Here is a 15,974-nt window from a genome sequence, read left to right as displayed (position 1 = left end):
GATAATTCCAAACCAGTCTTTTTCAACTGGGTTCCCCATTTTAATAAGAGAAGAGAGAAAATTAAGTATTGTCTCGATTTCCCTAAGAATGGTTATCTAAATAGTACCATCTCATGCTTAGGAAAGCTACTTTATTATCAGCAACAAATTTCTTGATGAACTGTGTCTCATACAGTTTCTTCCAACAGTAGTGTCAGTATCACCTGGGAACTTGAAAGAAATGAAAATTCTTAGCCTCATCCCAGATCTACTGAATTAGAACCTCTTGGGTGGTTTAACAGATATTCCAAGTGATTCTGATGTAAGTTAATTTCTGAGAAATACTGCTCCAGTGCATACAACTTAAAGCTCATTGAGAAAGGCTGTTCTAAACTGAAATAAAATCAGTGTCACAAACATAGACTATATTTTATCTATTAGAGAAAAATTATAATACAAATAGTTTTTTATCTAAATGCTATTGGAACTGTCATTTATATTAAACTCCATAAAATGCAAACTAATCTGTAGTGATAGCAGATAAGTGGTTGCTGGGAGATGGGGGAGCAGGAAGTCTGGAAGAAGCAATTACAAAGGAACCCACTAGAAAACTCTGGAGTATGTTGATTGTGTTCACTATCTTGATTTGTGACAGTTTCATGGATGTATATGTGTCTAAACTTATCAAACTGTATATTTTTAATGTGTGTAATTTAAGGTCAATTAAACTTCAATAAAGTTTTTAAAAGTTGTGTTTTAAAAACCCCTACCTTGCCTTGTATCCTATATAAAAACAGAGAACTATGCTCAGTATCTTGTAATGATCTACAATGGAAAAGAATCAGAAAAAGAATATGTATGTACAACTGAATCACTTCACATGTGAAACTAACAACACGTTAACCATTCTTCAATTTTTGAAAAATCAGAAAAAAAGAAGAAAAAAATCAGTTCAAAATGGATCAAAGTCCTAAACCTAAAACTATTTTTGGCTACTGTGCCTGGCTTGTGGGATCTTAATTCCCCAACCGGGGATCAAACCCCACACCCTGCAGTAAAAACAGTGAGTTCTGACTAGTGGACTGTCAGGGAATTCCCAAGACTAAAACTTCTTATAAAACTCTTAGAAGGTGAAACTAGGGTGAAAGCTCCATGACAGTGCAGCATGGCATGACTTCCAGCATATCAAAGGACAGGCAGAAGCACAGTTAACAGAGTAAAAACTAGAAAAATTGGCCTACAACTGTATCAAAATTAAGAACTCCTATGTAAAGAAAAAAAGTTTTAATATAAATCTTCCTATGCAGTGAGTATAATCAATAGTGAAAGGCAACTCACACAATGGGGAGAAAATATTTACAAAATCATACATCTGACAAGGGAATTATATACAAGAACTATATATACAACTATGTAAGAATTATATATATGTATATATAAGAACTCCCACAACTTGTTAACAACAAAAAAAATAAACTTCACAGACTACCTTATATCCATTTGGCTGACTTTATTAAAAAATAGAAAATAACATTTGTTGGCAAGGATGTGGAGCAATTGGAATCCTGTACACTGTTGGTGGGAATGCAAAGGGACAGTTTGTTCTGAAAACTGAAGGAAAATCTAGAGTTGTAACTGGGTTTAATTCATAACAATCTCGATGAGAAAAGTCTTAAGTCTCCTGTATGCTTGAAACTTTCATAATAAATATGGAGAGGTATTCATAAACTATTAACAATTAATTGGTTTAAAAAGAAACTTAAATGCAAAGTTCCTAAAAGTTAAACACAAAATCAATGTAAACAACAATTTTTTCAAAATTAGTTGTAATACAGTTAACATTAAAACAAAGCTTATTCTTCTGGCCCCAAATACAATAGAAGCTATAACATCTTTGATGGTATAAAGATATGTGTACATTTTTTGACTGCTCTACATGAAATTTTGAATCTAAACTTGGTAATGTGAAAAAAAATACAACTAAAAATACAATCTTTAGTTTTCATTTATTTTTCTTTTCACAAAGTACTGATTAAATTCATGCTACTAAAAATAAATAAATAAATTCATACTACTGATAACTTTGAGATTTTTAGCATACAATGTGTAACATTAGCATAAATCTATTAAAAACAAATCCTAACAGCCAAGAAGGAGTATGAAATTTCAAAATGTGTTAGCTAATTTTAATCAGCGGATATGAGTGAGCTGAAACTCCAATACTTTGGTCACCTGATGCAAAGAACTAATTCACTGCAAAAGACCAGATGCTGGGAAAGACTGAAGGCAGAAGTAGGGGACGACAGAGGATGAGATGGTTGAATGGCATCACTGACTCGATGGACATGAGTTTGAGCAAGCTTTGGGAATTGGTGATGGACAGGGAAGCCTGGTGTGCTGCAGTCCATGGGGTCAAAAAGAGTCAGACACACTAAGCAAGTGAACTGATGACTGATGACTGAGTACTTTATAAACTATCTTCAGTAAATTAACTTTGCTCAGATCTCAAACTTGAATAAGCACAGTTAATATGGCTACTGAAATATTCATTCATATGGACTGCTGCCGCTGCTGCTGCTGCTAAGTCGCTTTAGTCCTGTCCGACTCTGTGTGACCCCCATAGACGACAGCCTACCAGGATCCCCCGTCCCTGGGATTCTCCAGGCAGAACACTGGAGTGGGTCGGTATTTCCTTCTCCGATGCATGAAAGTGAAAAGTGAAAGTGAAGTCACTCAGTCGTGGCGACTTGTCGCGACCTCATGGACTACAGCCTACCAGGCTCCTCCATCCATGGGATTTTCCAGGCAAGAGTACTGGAGTGGGTTGCCATTGCCTTCTTCATCATATGGACTAGGTGGGGCCTTTAATATGTACAATAAAAAGCACTGAATTGTTTGTATTATAGACTAACTTTTCTGTCAAGGATCTTTCAGAAGACCATCAATAAATAATCTATTTTCATTCAAACACTGAACGCTACCTAAAGAGCATCTACTTAAAGAGAATGGCAGGGTTTTTTTGTTATAATTTTTTGTTAAGGTATACTAAGAGTAAACTGCCGGACAGCTAGATGAATTTTTATATATGTATATATTCATAGCAATCACCATCTAGATAAAAATATAGAGTACTTCCAGCACTCAAAAAGCCTCCCTCTTGACCCTCTTATTCACGACCCTTACCTATCCCCAACGCTCTCATAGTTTCTATCATCCAAAATTAGTTTTGACTCATCTTTAATTTCATAAAATGAAATCATAGAGTATGTACTTCTTTGTGTCTAGCTTTTGTCACTGAACATGTCTATGAGAATCATTCATGTTATTGTGTCAACATGAACATGACTTTTTTTCCTTACTGCTATGTAGTGTTTCGGTGTACAATTAATCCATTATATAGCCATTCTCTTGCTTATAGACATTAGGGTTACTTGCAGTTTGAATAAATCTGCTATGAATATTCTTGAACAAGTCTTCTGGTGGCCATATGCACTCATTTCTCTCAGATTTCTCTGACATATAATACTGAGGAGTAGAACTGTTATGCCATACTGAAGGTATATGCTTTGGCAGGAACAGTTGGTTGAGTGTCTGAAACACATTATTACCAGCAACGCCTGAGGACCATTTACAAGTGTGTAGTGGCATCATGGGCTTCTTTGGTGGCTCAGTCCATCAAGAATCCACCTGCAATGCAGGAGATTGTCTGCAGCACAGGAGACCTGGGTTCGATCCCTGGGTCTGGAAGTTCCTCTGGAGGAAATGGTAATTCACTCCAGTATTCTTGCCTGGAAAATCCCATGGACAGAGAAGCCAGGTGGACTATAGAGTCCATGGGCTTGCAAAGAGTCAGATGCGACTTAGTGACTAAACAGCCACCACTACAGTGGTATCTAACTATGATTTTAATTTGCAATTCCCTGATGACTAATGGTGCTGAGCACAACTTATCAACTATCCAAATGTTCTCTGCCTGTTCATGTCTTTTGAAAGAGCAGTATCAATGAGTGCTATTTTTACATGTTGTCATTTTCTTCCCCAGTAAACAGACACCTTTAGTCATAAGAGGTGTCAGGGGAAAAACATTAGAAAATAGTTTGCATATAGGGTTATGTTATGAAGTAAAGAAATAAACCATACTAACATATAAGCCATCAAATATTAAAGGTAAATCACCATCCACATGTACTAATAAAAGATTTAGATTAACAAACTGTTTTCCAACATAATGATTCCAAATTAGCCTAAAAATTGACGTTTACAAATACACTGAAGGTCTATTACCTCAACAAAGCTGGTGGGCCAGGGGGAGGGCCAGTAAACCCATGGATAGCCAATCTCAACTATTTTATCTGATGTCTCTGATACCTTTGATTATTTGAACGATATAGATATGAAAAAAAAATTCAGCTATATGATCCGCCTTAGAAAATGAAAATAGCTGACAATAGTGATCTGATACAAAAATTCAAGTTTTCTGTCTCTATATACACCATAATCTTTCAACTATTTATAGGAAGGTAATCAGAAGTGGTAGTACTGCTGGCTAACTCAGCAAAAAGAGAAGACAGTGAAAAATTTTAGTGTGGAGTTTTGTTTTCAGAGAGACAGAGGTTTTATTCTGTCTGCTAAGAATAGCCTGACTGAAGTTAAAAGCAGAGGGACAGGCTACTGCAATCATCCAGGCAAGAGGCAATGCAGCTTGGACCAGGGTAGTAGTAACAGACTACCAATAAAACCCTGTTGGTTTCAATAACAGGATTTGCCGATGGAGTATAAGGGTACCAAAGAAAGAAAGAAGCATCACAGTGAGGTCTGGCCTTAGCAACTCTAAGGATGTTGCTGCCAAAACTAAAGATGGAGCAGAAATAAGTTTGGGGTTGGGGAAATATTACCAACAGTTTAGTTTCAACATGTTTTAAGTTTGAGATGTCTATTACATAGTCAACTATAGGTGCTATGCCTGGAGTTCAGAAAAGATAAATTTGTGAGTTGCTAGTATATAAAAGCTGAAGTTATGAAATCAGATGAGCTCACCAAGAAAGTGAGTATAGATGGAAAGAAGCAGAGGCCATGACTTAGCCCTGAGGTATTATCATGTGCAAAAGCTCAGGAGATCAGGGAGGAACTAGTTAAGTCTGAGAGTGGGAAAAGGAAGGGGAAAAAAGAAGAAATGATGTCCTGGCAACCAACTGAAAAAAATGACAATGTCTCTAACACTGCAAATTTTCATTAATATCACTGAACAATAAGAGCTACAAGGGACCTTTGAGATGACTTTAAAGATAAAAACATGGAGGCATAGAAATTCAACAAATTATATAGTCACAAATCAAAAGAATCACAGAAAAAAGTTAGGTCTGTTCCATAATGTTCAACGTTTAAGAGTATGGAAACACAGATCAAGGAACTGGATCTTAAGAGATGATCTACTGAGGAAGAGGCTTTACTCAGATGTGCTATCAGAATGGAAAAACAAAACCAGGAACTCTTGTCTGTTCATCCAGTTTCCAAATATACCAACTGACCCATATGCTAAATGTTGTCATTCCTGTTCTATCTTATTCAGCTTCCATTCTTTCCCTTTCTTGACAAATCAAACACATAAATTGTTTTCTTCCACTCCAATGACTTTTTATCTCTTGTCTGAATTTTTCAATCTGTATTTCCAGGCTCTACTCTAAGAGAAACACATAAAACAACTCATTTAAGCTTCTCAATAGCCCTATGAAACAGACAGTAACCTCATTTTTTTTTTCAGATAAGGAAATAAAGGCATAAAGACCAGGTTTACTTAAGACCACACAAGTAAGTAAATGGCAGAGCCACAATTTTAACCTAATGGTTAAACACAATGCTGCTAGGAAATCAAGACAAAATATGTGAAAGCACTGTACAAATGAAGACACCACCTATAGAGGTGGTACTTCATAGACTCTTAGAACCTTAATCGTGTTCAATTAGCACAACTTCTAACATTTTGGTGCCTACACTCCACCCAAGTCAGAGCTGATTACTTCAAAACTTCAGTTTCGTCTCTCATAAAAATCTTCCAAAGATAGCAAAAAATTAAAATTACCAAAACAACAAACAAAATCCAAGACTTTTCAAGATGTCAGGTTAGCATCTGACATTTCCTAATAAATCACTATTTAAATACAGATTCCAATTTCAATTATAACATATTTTCTCTAATGTACTTGAGAGATTTCATCAAGTTTTAAAATTACTTCCCAAATAAGAGAAAGTATAATATGCTTATGCTTTGAGGCCAAGTACATATTTAACACTCTAACAGACTTAGAATCATATGAGGCTTGAACATGAATTCAAAATCTCTTACCATTGATCTTTCAGGATATCCAAACAAATAGCCCCTGTGACGGAACTAATATTAGGATGCCATATTTTAGTGATAAACCGGACCTAGAATATAAAGCACATTTGAGTTTTTAAGTAACAGGAAAAAAAACCAACCATATAATTTAAGTAAAACTTCAAAAAAAAGAAATCCTCAAGTTTTTTTTTTTTTTTTTAAAGCCCATACTTAACATTACATCATTTTGCCTAGGTCAAGGGATAGGTGTAGAAGACAAAGCATTCAGTAAGTTGAACGCTGTCAATGACGTACATTCTTTTTAATAAATGCTCAAAGAAACCCACCAATTGACTATAACTAAAGGTGTTTATAATTTACCTAGCATAGTGTTAGATGTTATAAGAAATTTAACATGAATTAAGATCTATTTCAGTAGTACATAAAGTCAATATAGATAGCAAATGATGATTTTTTTTTAGTGTGACAAAGGGTGTAGAATAGGTTTGAAGGAAAAAGCAAAATCAATACGTGAAAACAGATGTAGTAAGTGATGGCAAGATCGCTTCTGATTTTTCTGTAGTATTTTTTCCTCAAATACTTTAGAAAAATGTAATACTTAAAGGTCTACTATTATTTGCCAGGCATTGAGGCTTCTAAGAAATTTATTCAATATCAAATAACTAGCTAGCAATAGAAAATACAAACTCACACAATCTAATCTCAGATTCTAAATGTACCTGTTTGTCTTAGCATGAAAGAACAAGAAATTAACAAGTGAAAATGCTAACTCTGAAATGAAATTAGATTCATCAGCTCTTACTTATAAGCTTCTGGAGGAGGAATAGGAGAAGATGAAGGAGGGTTTTATCTGACATGTATATGATAGTCACCTAAGTCAAAATTCTTTAACACTTAACAGATTACTACAAGCCAAACTAAAAGTACCTTACAACAATTAATTCATCAATGTATGCTCCAATCTAAGCTATAAATAGAAAGTAGCTAAAATATTTATGTTTCTGCTTCTCGTGATTTGTCTATGCTGCTGCTGCTAAATCACTTCAGTTGTGTCCGACTCTGTGCGACCCCACAGACAGCAGCCCACCAGGCTCCTCTGTCCACAGATTCTCCAGGCAAGAATACTGGAGTGGGTTGCCATTTCCTTCTCCAATGCATATATGCATGCTAACTCACTTCAATCGTGTCCGACTCTGTGCGACCCCATGGACAGCAGCCCACCTGGTTCCTCTGTCCACAGGATTCTCCAGGCAAGAGTACTGGTGGGTTGCCATTTCCTTCTCCAATGCATATATGCATGCTAACTCACTTCAATCGTGTCCGACTCTGTGCGACCCCATGGACAGCAGCCCACCAGGCTCCTCTGTCCACAGGATCCTCCAGGCAAGAGTACTGGTGGGTTGCCATTTCCTTCTCGTCTATGCTATCTGTCCCTGATTCCCCACAAACTCACCAACATATTTACCATCTGAAAAAGCACTTTAAGTCACCAATGACTTCAAAATACCTAAAACTAATGGAGACTTTCCACTCCTAGTTCTTTCATAATTCTTAAAAAATTACACTTACTCCTTTCACTGATACCTACTTCTTTCCATCCACAGAACACCAATTTCCTTAAAGGAGACTATCATTATGCTCCTGGCTTACTCAACAGTTTACTGACTTTACTGTTTTCAGTTTTGTTCCCTCTAATCCATTTTCTACAGTGAAACCAGAGAGCTCTTTAAAACAAACCAGATTCATGACACCACTCACTTAAGGCCCCTTAAGAACTTCTCATTTCCTTTATGTAAGCCCACACTCTTAAACTGGCTCTAGCCTACCTTTCAAACCTCACTATCACCCCACATTCAAAGCAAGTACTCAGTAAGTCCTATTTGCCTCAGGGCCTTCATACATTTCTTCCAATAACACACCTTAATATCCTCTTCTGGCTAACTCACACTGATTCTCCAAGTTTCAACTTCCATAACCACTCTCCCCAACCTGATCCCATAGCATCCTGCACTTTTCTTTTTCACAGTACTGATCACACTTCTATAATCTCTTCCACATTTGCCTAGTCCTCCCTAAAAGGCATGATGTCTATTTGCTTAGTAGAGCATTCCAAGCATCTGAAGTGCCTCACACTGAATAAATATACAATTAAAATTAACATTACGACAAACTTGTTATTAAAAGGTTAAACATTATCCTTCTCAAATATAGTGAAGATCAAATAAGACAGGCATATAAGGGCTCATGTACAAAAAACATTTCTGGTAACAGATATAACCATGATATTCACATCGTAATTTTTACCATTTGAGTTCAAAGCTTTACAATGATATAACAGTAAGCCACAATTTCAGTGACACAAGGATAGCAAAGCATTTTGACTTTTAATATTTTCAACAAGATTAGAAAAAAAAGAAAATTTCTTCTCCTTTTTGGCCACACCCACAAGGCATGCAGGATCTTAGTTCCCCTAACCAGGGAACAAACCTGTGCCCCAGGCAGTGGGAGCTCAGAGTCTTAAGCACTGGGCCACCAGGGAAGTCCCAGGGAAAACAGAATTTTAAACACTGACTACTGAAGATGTCAAAAGGTTTATGATTTAGGCTGATGATCTAAGGATGTGTGGATTGTGTACTGCTGTTTAAAGAAGCTTCAGTACACGATTCTCAGTAGACTCTACATGAAAACTAATATGCATATTATTATTAATATGTGAAATTATTAAACTTTATTTATTTGTACTACAATCTACAATTAGGAACAAGTAACTCTGAATTTGGAGATAATAGTAAAGAGAATAATTTTCAAAGTCACTCCATTATCTACTAGTACAGATATAACTGTCCTGTAAGTAGTTCTTTGTGTGGTCTTCCACACATTTTTTTTTTTAATTGGAGGATAATTGCTTTACAATGTTGTGTTGATTTCTGCTATACAACAACGTGAATCAGCCATAAGTATACACATATCCTTTCCCTCTTGACTCACCCTCCCTCCCACCCCACCCATCCCTCTAGGTCTTTACAGAGCACCAGGCAGAGCTCCCTGTATCTGCAGCCACAAAATTAAAACACTCTTGTTCCTCGGAAGAAAAGCTATGACAAACCTAGACATCGTATTAAAAAGCAACGACATTATTTTTCTGACAAAGATCCGTATAATCAAAGCTACGGCTTTTCCAGTAGTCATGTAGGAACGTGAGAGCTGGACCATGTGCTGAAGGCTAAGTGCTGAAGAACTGATTGATGGCTTTGAATTGTGGTGCTAGAGAAGACTTTCAAGAGTGCCATGGACAGTAAGGAGATCAAACCAGTCAATCCTAAGGGAAATTAATCCTGAATATTCACTGAAAGAACTGATGCTGAAGCTCCAATACTTTGGCCATCTGATGCAAAGAGCCTGGTGCTGGGAAAGATTGAGGGCAGGAGGAGAAGAGGGCAACAGAAGATGGTTGGATGGTATCACCAACTCAATGGGCCTGAGTCTGAGCAAACTCCAGGAGACAGTGAAGGACAGGGAAGTGTGACATGGTACAGTCCATGGGGCTGCAAAGTCTGACATGAATGAACGACTAAACAACAACAAAAACAAATAGTACTAAAATACTTATACAAGTAACAAGTCAAGCTTCCTTACTTTCACAAATGAAACCAATAATAGCACCATCTGGGTAACTTGACAACAATCATTAATTCTGAGGAGCTCTTAAAGAATTTAGAAACAAAAATCTTAATACCATGTACATAATGTGACCAGACTGAAGTGAAGGAAGGGGACTATTTTTCATTCTCTATATTAGTGCACCATCATCAGTAATCTTATCTCCTCCTACAGGATGTATCCTATTATTTTTACACTCTCTAATTCAACAAAAATTTCACCTTCTACCTCATGGCAGATATGAACTCTATTTCCATCAGGAATTTCCAGTTTCAAGCTTGGAACTCATGGAAGTTACAATATTAAACCTGCTTTAACTAACTTGTACAAAAGAAAGTGCTATTTTAAATATGCATATGCAGAAGAGAATACTCACTAAAGGTTATTATCATTGGTATTTAAACTCATTTCACATATAAGAGTATATTTGTAACACCAAGGATAAAGAAGAAAACTCACAATCTAATCTCCAACAATCAGCTGGACAAATCACTGAGCTAGTTTTCCTAATTTAATGAGTTTTTCATTAATAGAGTGTATATTACAATTTACTTTTAAGTATGCATTGAATCAAATTCCTTCTACACTATATTCAGCTGACTCAAAGATTTATCTTCTCTGTCCAGAAGTAAACCTTTTCTGCTCTTGAGGTCAATAGTTTATTGCAAAAAAAAAAATGAGCAGAAAATTCTCTGTGACCATGTTAAAATAAATCAATGTAAGCTTTCAATCTGGTGCAACTTCAGCTTCACAGCATTGAGAATTTAACAGTTAAACTTCAATACTTTAATCTCATAAAGTTTAAAATTAAATCTGAGGGGCTTGCTTGGTGGTGCAGAGGATAAGAATCTACCTACTAATGCAGTGGACACAGGTTCAACCCCTGGTCCAGGAAGATTCCACATGCCTGGAGCAAATAAGCCCACAAGCAGCAGCTACCAAGAGCCACACGCTAAACCTACTGAGCTTGTGTGCCACAACTACTGAAGCCTGAGCTCCACAAGAGATGCCACCACAGTGAGAAGCCCCCTGTCACCAACTAGAGAAAGGCCTTGCAAAGCAACAAAGACCCAGCACAACCAAAAATCAATTATTATTAAAAAAGACTTCTGGAGAACAGTTTGGCAAGCATCCAAGGCACATAAGATGATTATTAAAAAAAAAAAGAAACCTGAGGCTACATATTAAACATATGTGAATATAATTATGCAAGAAATTTACACAATTATTCCCCACTCTTTCCATTATATTTACCAAGCAGTAAAAATTCAAGTTTAATATAGGAAATATCCAAAACATATTTATCATACATTAATTAGCATTTACTGCAAAAGCTTAATACCATAAATTAGAGGAGGACCATATTTAAAATGATACTAAATTCCAACTACAACTAACTGGTTGAAGTCAAAGGAAAGCAAATTTGGGCTGACTGAAGGAAGACTTTTCTAAATCTTGACGCTACCTCAATATGGAATGACTGGAATTAAGACAGTAGTGGCCTGAAAAGCAACATGAGCTATCAACAGGAGCAAAAACATCAGACAAACCTCAGTTCTTATGTTTTTAGTCTATTTTTCTAATTTTTCTAAAACTGGTGGAAAGAGGAAGGGTTAAAATAGTGATTTCAAAGATTAAATGAAATAATGTATCAAGTGCCTAAAACAGAGCTAGGACTATGACATCACTCTCGATTTATATTTATACACTATACATGGACATCACCAGATGGTCAATACCGAAATCAGACTGATTATATTCTTTGCAGTCAAAGATGGAGAAGCTCTACACAGTTACCAAAAACAATCCCTGGAGCTGAATGTGACTCAGATCATGAGCTTCTTATTGCAAAATTCAGATTTAAATTGAAGAACATAGGGAAGCCACTAGGCCATTCAGGTATGATCTAAATCAAATCTCTTATGGTTACACACTGGAAGTGACAAATAGATTCAAGGAATAAGATCTGTAGACAGAAGGCCTGAAGAACTATGGACAGAAGTTTGTAATACTGCTCAGGAGGCAGTGACTAAAACCATCCCAAAGAAAAAGAGAGGCAAAAAAACAAAATAGTTGTCTGAGGAGGCCTTACAAATAGCTGAGAAAAGAAGAGAAGTGAAAGGCAAAGGAGAAAGAGAAAGACATACTCAACTGAATGCAGAGTTTCAGAGAATGGCAAAAAGAGATTCTTAACTGAACAATGCAAAGAAATATATGAAACAGAATGGGAAAGACTAGAGATCCCTTCAAGAAACTTAGAGATACCAAGGGAACATTTCATGCAAATACAGGCACAATAATAAAGGACAAAAATGACAAGGACCTAACAAGCAGAAGAGATTAAAAAAAAGGTGGCAAGAATCACAGAACTATACAAAAAAGGTCTTAATGACCTAGATAAACACTATGGTCACTCACCTATAGCCAGACATCCTGGAGTGTGAAGTCAATTGGGCCTTAGGAAGCGTTACTACGAACAAAGCTAGTGGAGGTAATGAAATTCCAGCTGAACTATTTCAAATGTGAAAAGATGATGCTATTAAAGTGCTGCACTCAATATACCAGCAAATTTGGAAAACTCAGCAATGGCCACAGGTCAATGGCCAAAGAAAGGCAATGCCAAAGAATGTTCAAACTACTGTACAACTAGACTCCTTTCACATGCTAGCAAGGTAATTCTCAAAATCCTTCAAGCTAAGCTTCAACAGTACATGAACTGGGAACTTCCAGATGCACAAGGTGGATTTAGAAAAGGCAGAGTAACTGGAGATCAAATTGCCAGCATCTGTTGGATCACAGAGAAAGGGAATTCCAGAAAAACACCTATCTCTGCTTAACTGACGATGCTAAAGCCTTTGACTTTGTGGATCACAACAAACTGTGGAAAATTCTTAAAGACATGGGAATATCAGACCACATTACCTGCCTCCCGAGAAACCTGTATGCAGCTCAAGCAGCAGCAGAACCGCACATGGAATAATGGACTGGTTCAAAATTGGGAGAGGAGTTTGTCAAGGCTTTAGATTGCCACCCTGCTTATTTAACTTTCATGCAAAGTACATCATGCAAAGTGCCGGACTTGATGAATCAAGTTGGAATCAAGATTGCCAGAAGAAATATCAACAACCTCAGATACGCAGATAATTCGACTCTACTGGCAGAAAGCAAAAAGGAACTAAAGAGCATCTTAATGAGGGTGAAAGAGGAGAGTGAGAAAGCTGGCTTAAAACTCACCATTCAGAAAACTAAGATCATGGCATCTGGTCCCATCACTTGATGTAAACAGATGTGGAAAGAGGGGAAATAGTGGCAGATTTTATCTTTGTGAGCTCCAAAATCACTGCAGATGTTGACTGCAGCCGTGAAATTGAAAGATTCTTGCTCCTTGGAAGAAAAGCTAGGACAAGCCTAGACAGAGTATCAAAAAACAGAGAGAATACTTTGCCAATAAAGGTCCATATCCATATAGTCAAAGCTGTGGTTTTTCCAGTAATCATGCATGGATGTGAGAGTTGGACCATAAAGAAGGCTGAGTGCTGAAGAATCAATGTTTTTGAATTGTGGTGCTGGAGAAGACTCTTCAGAGTCCCCTGGACAGCACGGAGAACAAACCCATTAATCCTAAAGGAAACCCAACACTGAATATGCATCAGAAGGACTGATGCTGAAGCTGAAGCTCCAATATTTGGCCACCTGATGCAAAGAACTGACTCATGGAAAAGACCCTGACATTCAGAAAGATTGAGGGCAGGAGAAGAGGACAGCAGAGGATGAGATGGTTGGAGGGCATCATCAACTCAATTGACCTGAATTTGAGCAAACTCCAAACTCTAGGAGATAGTGAAGGACAGGGAAGCCTGGCATGCTGCAGTCCACGGGGTTGCAAAGAGTCAGACATGACTTAGCAACTGAATGAAAACAGAGGGAAATAAACACTTTTATTGAGACAATAATCCATCCTCATTTAAAACGCACAACTTCTTGGTGGTAAGTATATTCAGAGTTGTACAACCGCCACCAAAATATAATTTTTGACCATTTCAACACCTCAAAAGAATTATGCAACCACCAGGAGTCACTCCCCATTCCTTCATACTCCTCCAGCCATAAGCAATCAACAAATTACCTTTTTTCTCTATGATTTTCCTCTTCTAATGTTCATGTAAATGACATTATACAATGTGTGGCTTTTTATGCCTGGCTTTTTCATTTAGGATGATGTTTTCAAAGTTCATCTACTTTATAGAACATATCAGCACGTTCATCATTATAAACAGAAGTGGTAAATACACCACATTTAATTTTTCCATTAAGTTGACGGACATTTAGAGAGCTTCCACTTTTTGGCAGTTACGAATTAGTGCTGGTATGAACACTTGTGTACAAGTTGTTGTATGGACACATTTTCATTTCTATTGAGTAGATATCTAGAATTGCTATGTGTTGTATGAAAGGAAAGGTTAGCACTCCCCTTGATTAAGACAGAAGAGACTCTAGAGCCTGACAACATGCATATGGTTAAGGCACTGCCACTTACCTCATTGCATCTAACCATGATGTTTTCCGGTAAAAAATAATGCTCGCTAATATTTACAGCATGCTGTTCTAAGTACTGTATTTTACTGAACCACAGGTACCATCAACTACTCAATACACCATTATTTTATATACCATGAGAAAGAAAAAAACTGGGCCAATTAAATTATCTCATCCACTAAAAGATATACCCTGATTTGAGAAATATTAAAAACGTGAAAAAAAAGTTTCACAGCATAATTGAGATACAATTTTTTTAATGGACTACTCCTTCGAAAGGATTTTACAAATGAAGAAACACTTTAGACAACTTGCCTAAGATCAAAGTCTGTCAAATGCTGTAAGATCTGAACTGTGGGTGATTATTCTTGTTCTTGGCAGGTCCACATTCACTGTTTCAGGGATTCGGCCCTTACCCCTTTCTCATTAGGGTCAAGGAAGTAGAGCACGGTGGGCCTTACAAATCAAGTTTCTATTGGACCTCTAACCCTCAGTTCCCTCATTCATTAAGACTATCTTAGGAAGGCATATAAAATTCTTAGCACAATGCAAGTGACATCTTAATAGTAAAAATATAGTGGGTGTTTTTTTTTTAACTTAATAGTAAAAATACAGTGTTTGAAAGCAGTCTCTCTTGAGATCTTTTCTTTCTTCCCTCATTTCCATTAGAAAAATTATTGTTTAGGCTTGGAGGTCATCCTTATCTCAAAACATTTAAAAATCTTTTCTTAAATTTATAGTATTCTACAATTAATATAAACTGAAGAGAATACTACTTATTTTATTTTAATGATAATATTGACAATCAAGATTACTTAGTTAGAGGGTAACTAAGATGAGGATGAATATTATGTCACAGATATAAAATGAAAGTTTAATAGTGGTCACCTCTAAGTGGTCATACTGAAAAGATGTTCTTTTTAAAGAAATACATCACCATTCAAATTTCTACAGCAAATACAAACTACTTTATAACAGCAGGGGGGAAAAAAAATCAACCAGGCTTGAAAGGTAGGAACAACCAAAATGCCCATCAATGGATAAATAAAATGCAGTGTTTATGGAATACTATTAAGACTTAAAAAAGAAACAAGTTCCAATACAAACTATTACATAGATGAGCCTTAAAGACATTAAGTGAAATAAACCAGGTATAAAAGAATACAAACTGAGTGATTCCACTTAAATGAGGTACCTAGAGTAGACCAAAATTCATAAAGTATAACTGGTTACCAGCATGAGGAAACAGGGAGTTGTTATTTAGTAGATGAAAAAAGGTTCTGAAGATGGATGGCAGTGATAGATGCAAAACAAACGGAATCTGCTTAATGCCACTAAACTGTGCATGTACAATTGGTTAAGGTAGCAAGTTTTATGTTTACTTACCACAATCTAAAAAATCAATCAGGTTTATCAGAAAATAGATGAACATAAATAACAGAGAATCAGGCACCTCACAATG

General features: G+C 36.5%; 1 protein-coding gene and 1 non-coding gene across 5 annotated transcripts in view; one reads left to right on the top strand and one right to left on the bottom strand.

Annotated features, from left to right (window-relative positions):
• UBE2K (ubiquitin conjugating enzyme E2 K) overlaps positions 1-15,974 on the bottom strand; it is a 69,581-nt gene that overhangs the window by 9,969 nt on the left and 43,638 nt on the right. For 3 of the 4 annotated variants that reach the window (XM_068974825.1, XM_068974826.1, XM_068974827.1), the window contains one exon: positions 6,323-6,405. The exons of the other annotated variant lie outside the window; for it this stretch is intronic. In XM_068974825.1, the coding sequence (XP_068830926.1) occupies positions 6,323-6,405 (83 nt within the window). The remainder of the gene's footprint in view (positions 1-6,322; positions 6,406-15,974) is intronic. 4 annotated transcript variants of the gene reach the window in all.
• LOC138082474 (U6atac minor spliceosomal RNA) lies at positions 14,417-14,539 on the top strand. Its single transcript, XR_011145103.1, has one exon. It is a non-coding gene; the product is annotated as a U6atac minor spliceosomal RNA (small nuclear RNA).

Source organism: Capricornis sumatraensis, chromosome 7 (genome assembly GCF_032405125.1).
Source record: "Capricornis sumatraensis isolate serow.1 chromosome 7, serow.2, whole genome shotgun sequence".
NCBI lineage: Eukaryota > Metazoa > Chordata > Mammalia > Artiodactyla > Bovidae > Capricornis > Capricornis sumatraensis.
This window is presented reverse-complemented; position numbering and strand designations above follow the sequence as displayed.